This window comes from Notamacropus eugenii, chromosome 3, assembly GCF_028372415.1.
Source record: "Notamacropus eugenii isolate mMacEug1 chromosome 3, mMacEug1.pri_v2, whole genome shotgun sequence".
Lineage (NCBI taxonomy): Eukaryota > Metazoa > Chordata > Mammalia > Diprotodontia > Macropodidae > Notamacropus > Notamacropus eugenii.
Window position 1 is genome coordinate 270,059,739 of NC_092874.1, and position 12,137 is coordinate 270,071,875.

General features: G+C 37.0%; 1 protein-coding gene across 6 annotated transcripts in view; it reads right to left on the reverse strand.

The window, feature by feature from the left end:
- Positions 1–12,137, reverse strand: part of CEP290 (centrosomal protein 290) — a 103,298-nt gene that overhangs the window by 87,053 nt on the left and 4,108 nt on the right. For all 6 annotated transcript variants that reach the window (XM_072655517.1, XM_072655520.1, XM_072655514.1 and 3 more), the window contains 7 exons: positions 9,394–9,463; positions 6,259–6,305; positions 5,453–5,596; positions 3,740–3,793; positions 2,879–3,031; positions 1,881–2,063; positions 1,239–1,328 (listed from right to left, as the gene is read on the reverse strand). In XM_072655517.1, the coding sequence (XP_072511618.1) occupies positions 1,239–1,328; positions 1,881–2,063; positions 2,879–3,031; positions 3,740–3,793; positions 5,453–5,596; positions 6,259–6,305; positions 9,394–9,463 (741 nt within the window). The remainder of the gene's footprint in view (positions 1–1,238; positions 1,329–1,880; positions 2,064–2,878; positions 3,032–3,739; positions 3,794–5,452; positions 5,597–6,258; positions 6,306–9,393; positions 9,464–12,137) is intronic.

Below are 12,137 nucleotides of genomic sequence, written 5' to 3' on the forward strand. Positions count from 1 at the left end.
ATCTTCATGACCATATTTCAGGTTTTCTTGACAAAGATACTGAAGTGGCTGGTCATTTCCTTCTCCAGATCATTTTAAAGATGAAGAACTAAGGCAAACAAGGTTAAGAGACTTGCCCAGGGTCACACAGTGAGTAAGTGTCTGAGGCCAGATTTGAACTCAAGAAGATGAGTCTTCCTATGTAAGGCCCAAGGCTCTATCCACTGCTATCTATCTATCCATCTAACTGCTCCTAAATATATTTCCATATTTGTTGTTCAGTTGTTTTTACTGTGTCTGACTCTTCGTGATCCCGTTTGGGGTATTCTTGGCAAAAATGCTGGAGTAGTTAGCCATTTCCTTCTCATTTTGCAGACAAGGAAACTGCGGCAAAGTTAAGTGACTTGCCTAGTGTCACATCGATACTAAGTGTCTGAGGCCAGATTTGAACTCAGGAAGTTTTTGTGATGCTAGGTCAGCACTCTGTCCACTGCACCACCTAGCTGCCAATCAAATCAGTCATAAAAACCTCTCCCATTTATCCTTTCTTATAACTTAGTATTGATTTTAACTTCCGGTTTAATCAGTCAATGATCAACTGCACACAGACAGGAGATACTGAAATGATAGATATTTGTGTTCAGTTGTTCTCTGTTAAGATATAGTCAGTTTCTAATTTTTGTGATGTTTGGACCTCGTTAGCTCCAGACTCTTCTTGAAGAGAAAATTCCTAATGACTTCTTAGTAGTCTAAGTAGTGAAAAGAGCTCTAGCCCTAGCCAGAAGCTCTGGATTCCAGTCCCAATTCTGCCACTTACTATCACTTACGTGAACTTGAGTAATTCATGTAACTCAGTTTCTTTCATCTGTAAAATGAGGGCTAGATGACCTGGGAGGTCTGTTCTAACACTCAAATGAAGATGCTACCTCCAGGATTCTTGGATCTCCAATAGAAGATCATCTATTAATTATGAAGGCTTTCTAAGAGGTCAGAATCTAGAGCTGCACTGGAATAGAGGTCTCAGGATCAAAGTCATGCCATTGAGAGGCATTAGAAAAGAGCCTCTGTGAAGGATAAAACCCACAAATACACACACACACACCCATACCTCTATGTACACACATATATGTGTGCAGGTACCCACATGTTTCTATACAATTAAGTAGGTAGTATATGCATTTTTATAAAAACTGGAAAATTTAAAGAACACTGCCTAAAATTGGACATAAGGAAATTACATAACTATTTTGAAGAACTACCTTCCATTCTTCAACCTTTGCATTGACAGCAGCCATGACAGGATCGTCTTCTTCATTTTTTGCTTTCAAAAGTTCTGTAAGTTCCTGTACCTGAAAATTATCAATTTGACAAGTGTTTTGAAATGATTTTTTTTTTCAAAATGTAGAAATAAACTAGAGAGAGTAGATTTAGATGTGCTACTATCTCTTTCTGTTGGCACAGTGAGTCACATAACTTCTCAAGTGTACCTGGTAACTTAAAAGATTCTAAGTTGCAGACAAAGTGCCAGCCTGCATTTTTGTGAGAGATTCCCCTCATCTGGGACTTTCCTATACCAAAAATAAAATCAAAAGTCCAATCCCTATCCTTGTTCATAATATCTTTGAAATAACTACATATCTATTCATTCCTGATTATAAGAACATGCAATATATTTATTTTAAAAATTAATTCAATTTCCTCTAAATAGTTTGACCAGTTATTGTTTTCTGTTGGTGTTCTAGTGGTTCCATTTGTTTCTGTCTGTAATTAAGTGAAATGAATAAAATTTCTAGTTTCCTGTAGCAGTTTTCAAAAATTAACTTTATTGTTAGTGTCAAAATGACAAAGCTTTATCTATCCCAGTATGCGGAAAGACAAAATAAGTTAAAAATAATTCTTACTTGAAGTCTGGAATGGTCTCTTTCTTTTTTTAACTGATCCATTAGAGTATCAGTTTGCTGAACAATAATTTTCATCCTATTATATTCATCAGTCATCTTCTCCATTTCCTGCACTGATTCTTCCAAGTTCTTTCTCATTTCTTGATTCTGAATTTCAATTTTCTCATTCGCTTCTGTTAAATTCTTTTAAAGATAATTATCACAGAAAGAGTAACTGATAGCATTTTGTAAACAAAGTTAAGTAATTTTAAATCTTACAACTGAACTGTATTAATAAGAAAGGGAGACCTTCTGGATAAAAAACACCTTCTCTACACAGATCTTTTGCTTGAATGTAGATGGACATTTGTCATTGCTGTTGTGTTTGTCCTTCGTTTTCAAAGGACCATGACATCAGTGACATGATGACATGACTTCAGTTGACTTTGATTTGAGTGGGGGAGGGCTCACATGAGAGCTCACCATGCTCACGTTCTCCTCCTGAGCCATCTGGGTCCAGGGACCAGATATTCATCAAGATGACTGGAAATGGCTCATGATGCAATGAGAGACCCTGGCCCTTTTGGGTACTCACTTAAAGTGAGGTAATGCCCATTCATGGGAGCGGCCTTGCCTCTGTAGATGGACATTTTCCAATTAAATGAAAGAAAAATTCAAAAACTGAGTATGGAGGCTCTACCATACACTTCCCAGTGATGGTCCTAAGGTAAACCTAAATAAGCTCGGCAAAGAGGTCAAGAAATTACAATATTCATGGATTGATTTATTTCCTGTTTTTAAAGTGAGCATTTTAAAAATATTACCTCTGGAATCAATGCTAACCTGACAGGTACCATTATGTGGGAGAAAAAAGAAATAATAAACAATTTTTACCAGAAGGTCTCAAATTACTGAAAGCTCAAGAATATAAAGTTCAGATCAAATTCACCTAAAAAAAACAACAATATATTTTAAAGGCATATGCCTTGAAATTTACTCTTTAAAAAAATTTTTTTTACCTGAATTTCATCCAGATATTGCACAAGTTCGAAATTTTTTTTAGACAACTGTAATCGATAATCACTATCTTCTCCTCTTCTGGACATAAGTGTTTCCTTTTGTGAATCTATTTGTTTCTGATAGTCAATTATGTCTTGACGAAGCTGTTCATTCTGCATACAAACCCAAGGCCCCCCATCATTATTAAAATGACTTACAATGAAAATTATTCTCTAAATAATGGCCCCGTTAGTTATATCTTTAAATACCCATATTTTCTAAATCCTTAAATCCTCACCTTTTTTTTAAGATGTTTGTTCTCCAAAAAAGGATGGTAAAAAGTTAACAGAAATAAAGAGATCAATATTTAAAGTGAAATAAGAAAAAAAGATAAACAAAACATCAAATGTGCTACTCTAGATAACCAAAGAATACATCATTATTAGTTACTAAAGAAAACAAGTAAAAGGTGATTTCCTTCCTTAAAGAGAGATGGGACAAACAATAAAAATGATAATTAAATATTTTTAAAATTTGGGAGATTTTAAGTGACTGCAACTTTTTAACTGACTGGATAAAATGAGGTAAATAACAACATAAGTTTGATCATATGTCATAAAAATTACCATGCAATATTCAATTTATAAGCAAAACTTGTCCATTTATGACTGAGAGTTGACAGCATTACTTAATATCTCCACTTCTCAACTTGTTTCTAAGTCTTTGAAAAAAGCTGACATAAAAACTAGTGAATATGAAAAGAACGGATGCTTAAAATACATTGTTTTGAAATCAATTTAAGTTCACTGAGATATTTCTATTAACTTTGCGGAATCACTAATAATATCAATATAATGACATCTCATTTTTTTTTTACCAACCTCTCTCCTTAATTTGCTGTTTTCATTTTCTGCTTCTTCATTACGAAGAGCCAACTGGAATGACATAAAAAGAAAAGTATTTGTAAAATAAAACTAAAATTAAAAGCTAGAAACAATTTCATTATGAAAATTGTAGTAGTCAACCTCATGAAACTGAAGTAAGATCGTCCTTTCAAAAAGTAAATTCTTATGTCCTTACTTCACTTCTATCTGAAAGATGAACCTTTTGGAAAGCACTCAGGAATTAGATGAAGTAAACAAACACAAGAACTACAAATATTGGGAGGGGTAATTTTTTTGCTAAAGAAATTAAAACTATTAGCTGGTATGATGATCAGTTTTTAGTTTAAGAATTACTAATATCTGCTAAACCTCAAACCCTTTTTACTCCCAATAAACATAAACTAGGGAAATAGTATCCCTTAAAAGGGTATTGCTTTTTTCAATGACATGGCTTCATTTATAGTACTTACATCGTATCCACCAACTGAGCAAACTGTTATAATTATAATAGAAGTGAATCTTATTTTCTCATTCTCTAGAGCCCCATTCCCTCCTTTATTCCTGCCATAATTCTTTTTTTCTTTCTCTCTGACCAAAAACAAGATCCCACGTGCTCAAGCCAATGTGCAGCTAGCCAAACTGAAATCTATGAACTAGCTCCTAAAAGTGGAAACCTCTGGATAGGGCAAAAGTCATTAGCCACTATGGTTAATGGTATATATATCAAGGATATTCCCCTAACATCCTTGCTGTGCTCCCCTAACACTTGTCACCCACTCTGATTTCTTTAAGCAAGAAATAAATAAAATTATTTCTCTTGCAATAACTGCAAGAGAGGCTGGGCTTTATACATAAACATTTATCATGCCTACCAGAAACAATCACACTACAGGAAATGTAGACATGAACAAAGTATGGGCAGGGGAGTAGGGGAAGGGGAGGTTTTTGTGATTAGTCATATAATTTCAACACTCCAAATGAATGGTGAAATATAGACTAATCTAGTCGCTAGCTCAATCATAGTGTATGATATATATACTTTGCAAATATATGTTAAATATATCTGCTAAATAAATGTATTTGCTAAAAGTGAGTAAATCTTCACATAAATAACAAGTTGGGTAGCTAATGAAGCTACATACCCTTTCTTCACTTACGTTAGCACTTTTAGGTTTTCAAAGCATGTTACAAACATTGTCTTATTTTATCCTCATAAAATCCCTGGGAGATATTATGATCCCCATCTAAATAACGAGGAAACTGCAGCAAAGAGTTTAAGTGTTTTGCCTGGAGTCCCATGGCTAGTAAGTGTCTGAAGCAGAATTTGAACTCAGGTCTTCCTAACTCCAAATCCACCTAGGTGTTCTATATATATTTTTATATAATTCTCAATATGCTTAATTTTAAAATAACAACTTTTCTAATCCTTATAATAATGTATTTATTAGCCCCATTGTAATAGTTAAAGAAAGCTTCAGAAATATTAAGTGACTACCCCTGGATTACAGAGCTACCGTCAAAGGTAAGATTCAAACTTAGATCTTCTGACTCCAACATCATAAATTCCTTTGCATAAATTTGGTAACTACCTGGCATAAATTTGCATAATTCCTGTCCCTCAAGGGAAACACCATCAAAACAACATACTTTTATACCAAGCAACACCAGACTTCAGTAAAATTTAGAGATCATGAATGGAAGGCTCCTTACTTGTTCATTAACTTTTTTCTCTTTTTCCATCTCTTTTTCCAAATCCTCCAATTCTCTGTCTTTCTGCTCTAGCTGTTTTTCTAACTGGCGAATTTCATCTCGTAAAAACCGCGTATCCCGACCTCCAGCAGACTGCTGTGCCATCTTAAAACAAAATAAAAATAGACTTGTTTGAATACAACTTCTGAGAATGAACTGCCAAATATAATGACAAACCAGATTTTATTTAGCTTAATTAAACAAAAGAACTTCAAAGTCTGTAATGAAAGAGAATAACAAAAGGATTAATTTAAAATTTTAACCTATTTCAGTGATTATAGTTAAACTCATATTAACTTAGCAGACGTTTTTTAAGGGAACTAAATAAAGCCTTTGTTAAAAGTCACCATTTTTCAAACTGTCCTATGAAACAATCCAAATTAGTTCCATGAAGAAAAGGAAGTCATAAAGGCAGATGAGTACACACTGCAAAACTGTATGCTTTCCAATCTGTACGTCTGAAGAACCACCTTCAAACAGAAATAAAAAATCACCAGATTGGTCAAACCCAATTACAGGGCCCAAAGAGTGATTCTCAGTGATCTAGAATCAATCACTACAGGTATCCTATGTATGCTCAGTCTAACTCACCTGACTACATAGGTGCCAACACAATCTGTTTACAATGAAGGTTTCTGCCTCAAAGGAAGCTGACTTGGCTACATATGAACACAATGAGAGTCATGCAATTTCCCAGTCAATCAAGAATAACAGGTTTCATGTTCATAATTAAGATGCGACTAATATATACTGCATTGTAGACATACCTCGAGCTCATTTTCCAGTTTCATTACTTTAGTTTTTAACTGATTTTCTGTTGAAAGAAACCAGAACAAACATTTCACTTCACTGAATTTACTAAGATATACATTTTAAAATATATTTCCCTGTCACCAAAAAAATGTTTTTTTTAATCAGATGCAGCTGATCAGATAATACAGAAAAGGTTGCTACTATGAGTTAGCAACATAGTAGGTACTGGGGGGGAGGAGGGGGGGTGGAGCCAAGATGGCAGAGTAGAAACACAGACCTGCAGAAGCTCCCCCATATAGCCCCTAAAATACCTGTAAAAAATGACTCTAAACAAATTCTAGAGCAGCAGAAGCCACAAAACGACAGAGTGAGAGATTTCCAGTCCAAGACAGCCTGGAAGGCCAACAGGGAAGGTCTATCACACCGGGCACGGAGCAGAGCACAGTCCAGTGTGGGACAGAACCAGAGCAGGCCTCAGGGCACCACTAGCAGCAGCCAGACTGTTAAACCCACAAACACCAAAGAAAGCTTCCAAGGTCAGTGAGAAAGCTCTTTCACCTGAGTGAGAAGGGAACATGGTCTGGACCTGTCAGCAGCAGCCACTGCAGCTGCAGTGTCCATTTTTGGAGCTCTCCCCACTTAAAGACCCTGGGGGAATTGAGCAGCTGATCTGATTCTCAGCCCTGAGTGGCTCTCCTGGGTTGCAGAAGATTGCTGGAGGTGGAGCTAGGGGTGGCTCCAGAGAAGGAACCCTGCTGGCAGATCCTGGGAAGAACAGAGTGCTTCTGGTTGCTCCCAGACCAGAGCACAGGCCAGGAGAGGAGTAAACTCCTCTCCCTTGATTGTGCCACCTTGGAGGAACTGAGAACTTACAGGCCCCCATAGCATATCCTCCTCTTGACAAAGGACTCAAAAGTCAAGTAACTGGCTGGGAAAATGCCCAAAAAAGGGGAAAAAAATAAGACTATAGAAGGTTACTTTCTTGATGAACAGGTATTTTCTTCCATTATTTCAGATGAGGAAGAATAATGCATACCATCAGAGGAAGTCAAGGCTTCTGCATCCAAAACCTTCAAAATAAATATGCAATGGTCTCAGGCCATGGAAGAGCTCAAAAAGAATTCTGAAAATCAAGTAAGAGGATGGAGGAAAAACTGGGAAGAGAAATAAGAGTGATGCCAGAAAATCATGAAAAGCGAGTCAACAGCTTGCTAAAGAAAACCCAAAAAAATGCTGAAGAAAATAACACTTTTAAAAATAGGCTAACACAATTGGCTAAAGAGGTCCAAAAAGCCAATGAGAAGAATGCTTTCAAAAGCAGAATTAGCCAAATGGAAAAGGAGGTTCAAAAGCTCACTGAAGAAAATAGTTCTTTAAAAATTAGAACGGAGCACATGGAAGCTAATGACTTTATGAAAAACCAAGAAATTACAAAAGAATGAAAAAATAGAAGATAATGTGAAATATCTCATTGGAAAAACAACTGACCTGGAAAATAGATCCAGGAGAGACAATTTAAAAATTATGGGATTACCTGAAAGCCATGATCAAAAGAAGAGCCTAGACATCATCTTTCATGAAATTATCAAGAAAAATTGCCCTGATATTCTAGAACTAGAGGGCAAAATAAATATTGAGAGAATCCACCGATCACCTCCTTAGAAAGAGATGTGAAAAGAGAAACTCCTAGGAATATTATAGCCAAATTCCTGAGTTCCCAGGTCAAGAAGAAAATATTGCAAGGAGCTAGAAAGAAACAATTCGAGTATTGTGGAAATCCAAGCAGGATAACATAAGATTTAGCAGCTTCTACATTAAAGGATCAAAGGACTTGGAATGTGATATTCCAGAAGTCAAAGGAACTAGGATTAAAACCAAGAATCACCTACCCAGCAAAACTAAGTATAATACTTCAAGGGAAAAAATGGTCATTCAATGACGACTTTCAAGCATTCTTGATGAAAAGACCAGAACTGAATAGAAAATTTGACTTTCAAACACAAGAATGAAGAGAAGCATGAAAAGGTAAACAGGAAAGAGAAATCATAAGGGACTTTCTAAAGTTGAACTGTTTACATTCCTACATGGAAAGATAGTATTTGTAACTTGAAACTTTTCTCAGTATTTGGGTAGCTGGAGGGATTACACACACACATACACACACACACACACACACACACACACACACACACACACACACACAGCACAGGATGAGGAATATATTGGGAGGAGAAAGGGACAAATGGAATGGGGCAAATTATTTCTCATAAAAGAGGCAAGAATAACCTTATTCAATGAAGGAGAAAAGGGAGGAGATGAGAGGGAAAAAGTGAAGCTTACTCTCTTCACATTTGGCTTAAGGAAGGAATAACATGCACACACAATTTGGTATGAAAGTCTATCTTACACTAGAGGAAAGTAGGGGAGAAGGGGTAAGTGGAGTGGGGGGGATGATAGCAGGGAGGGCAAATGGGAGAAGGGAGTAATTAGAAGTAAACACTTTTGGGGAGGGACGAGGTCAAAAGAGAGAATAGAACAAATGGAGGGCAGGATAGGATGGAAGTAAATATAGTTAGTCTGGTACAACATGACTATTATAAAAGTCTTTTGCAAAACTACACAGATATGGCCTATATTGAACTGCTTGCCTTCTCAGTGGGGATGGGTGGGGAGGGAGGAAGGGAGAGAAGTTAGAACTCAAAGTTTAAGGAATGAATGTTGAGAACTGTTCTTGCATACAATGGGGAAATAAGAAATACAGATAATGGTGTATAGAAATCTATCTTGCCCTACAAGAAAAGAGACAAGATGGGGATAAGGGATAAGGGAAGGGAAGGGTGTGGTAGAAGGAAGGGCATATTGAGGGAAGGGGTAATCAATGCATGGCATTTTGGGGTGGGGGGAGGGGAGAGATGGTAAGAAAATTTGGAACTCAAAATTTTGTGGAAATGAATGTTGAAAACTAAAAATAAACATTAAAAAAAACATAGTAGGTACTCAACAACATAGGAGGTACTCAACCACAATTCTCTGATGAATTACATATGCACATATTCTACATGTATTAAGCCAATTCTTTGTTGAGTCTGGGAGTCCTCAGTATTCAAAACCTCATTATTCATTTTAGACTTTTTTTTCCAGGTACTTACCAAATTTGGCCTGTTCCTCTCCAGCTTTTTCCACTTCTTCTAAAGCTAATTCCACTTCTTGGGCTTTCATCTAAGCATGATAAAAGGGATGTAATATGATTTGTTATCCACTTTAGGGGGACTGGTTAGAATCCCCTTTGACATTGTACTCTAACTCCCATAAATGATAAGTAACAGCAAAGCTGCAGATAGTTCCTTTTTAACACTGCTCAGATCCCCCAGGTCACCTTTTCTATTTAAACTGCTATGTCTCCTACAGGTCTCAACACTTCAGCACAGGTCATTGCAGGAGCCTCCAAACTTGCCTAGCTGCCTCCTCCCAATCTGATTCTGATAAATGTACTAGGATATACTAATGCCTCACAGCTATTTCCTGCCTTTCTGACATCTGAGGGGTGTCCACACCAAAAACGGACCTGAGCAAAAGGTAAATGGATGGGGTGATTAGGTTGGGGAGAAAATCCTCTGTTTGAGAACTAAGCAGGCTAAGTTTCCTATACTAGTGTAAATTCAACTGATGACATCCAGTAAGCAAATTTACACTGAAATTTTGCATGATTTTGCCTCCAAATGTCAGAGAAAGTTGAGAAATAGTTTACAGGCACTCTCACAAAGGCACTGGATATTTTTGTCAGGCTCTTACCTAAGAACTTACTACAATGAAAGTAATGAGACTATAGAGGAGACTTATACAGGTAGGTCATATTTAAATGATATTGAGACTATAGAAAAGATTTATACAGGTTCATCATTTTTAAATATCTTTTTCTTTTTGCCAGACCTAGGGCCAAGACCCAGGGCAGGTTTCATCAGCTTTCTCTTGGGAAGGTGGCCAGAAGACTAGAGCTAAGCTTCCCATACAGTGAAGTATACCCTCTTCTGCACACTCCCCCATTCTCAAATCAATCAACAAACATGTATTTATCACTTACTATTTGGAATGCACTGGGTTAACTGCTAAGACTATAAAGAAGAGCAAAAACAGCCCCTGCCTCCATGGAGCTGACATTTTAATTTTAATGGGAGAGACATGCAAACAATTTAATTAGAAACAAGATCCATAGATCTACAGACAGATTGTTGACCTATCAATAGATCTCTCTATATAGGCTAAATAGGAGGTCTTCTTAGAGTGAAGGCACCAGCAACAGGGGGTACAGGAAAGGCCTCTTGCAGAAGGTGCTATTTGAGTTGGGTCTCAAAAGCCAGGGAATCCAGTAGGCATAAGTGAGGGGGAAAAGTATTCCAGGTATGGACAATAGCCAGTCAAAACACATGGAAGTAATTATAAAAATGCCAGCATTGCTGGCTTAGGTTATATGGAGGAAAGAAGAGTATAAGAAAACTGGCAAGGTGGAGAGGGGCTAGGATGGGAAGTGTTTTAAAGCCAAATGGAAAATTTTAATCGTTCTCCTTTCTTTTCATCCTATTTGGAACTCAGAGTTGTTAAGTCATGGATCATTGTATAAACTTGGCTCCTGGGAGTTAAGGATTTATAATTTAATTATTTCCCCTTTGTAGAAATGTTTATCAGTATTTTAGGATTTGTATTAAAATTAATTATCCATTCATAGAAGTTATTACTAGTTTATGTGAGCAAGCTGTATTGCAGTGGAAATTATCCTAGAAGCAATCCTCATTAAATGCCTCTTGTGTTCTGAGAAGGGTGTGTGTGTGTGTGTGTGTGTGTGCGTGTGACAGAGAGACAGAGAGAGAGAGAGAGAGAGAGAGAGAGAGAGAGAGAGAGAGAGAGAGAGAGATCCAATCCAGCTCAAGTCTATAAAGACAAATACAAAAGGTCCAGATGTACTATTTAGAGAGTGAAGCCAAAATGAACCTAAATCCCTTCCCCCAGAAGTGCTCATCACACCAGTGTCTTGTTCCTATAATTCAGCCAGCCCACAACAGTCACATTAATCTTCCTAAAGCAGGGCTCTGAAAGACAACATAAGCCATTACATTACATGATAATGACTTCCTAATTAAAGCCATCTGTAAATTAAGGTAATTACGCCACAGTAATAACTGACATTTATATAGTATTTGAAATCTTACAACATGCTTTACAAATATGATCTCATTTGATCCTCTCAGCAACCCTCTGGGATAGGCCCTAAATATAAGCTTCTAGATGGAAATTTTCTATTTATATAGAAAATCTGGGAGAGTCCATACGGAATGGCAGAAAAGTTAGCAAAGCCAGAAGACCTGGTTCTGAATCTTCGTTCAGTATGACCTTGGGTAGGTCACCGCGAATTTGTTTCCTCAACTGTAACAAGAATGAAGAGACTAAATCGTTTCAAAAGGCCCTAACTGAATCAAAGGATAATATCATTATTTTAGTCTCCTGTTCAAAAATCTCTACAAAATTCTATCCTTATCATAGACAGACTACAGTATACATAGAGGTTCAAGGTCTCCTGAAATCTGATCTCCTTCTGTCTCTCAAACCTTAGAACTTGTTCCATTATCCAAGCTCAACTAAGCCATATGCTGATACTACCCCCAAAAACCCTGCCCATCCCTGACCCTTTTTATTTCTATGGAGAGTGCTACCAGTATCCCAGGCAGCACAACATTCTTCACTTTATCTCTATTTTCTTTCTTTCATTTTCCTTGGTCCTTCACCCCAGGTCCAGTCAATTACAAGTCCTACTGATTCTACCTCCACAAAGTTGTGTTTCCGTCCCCTTTTCCATTGCTACTGTCATTGAAAAGTCCTAGTTCAGGTCCTCATAACCTCT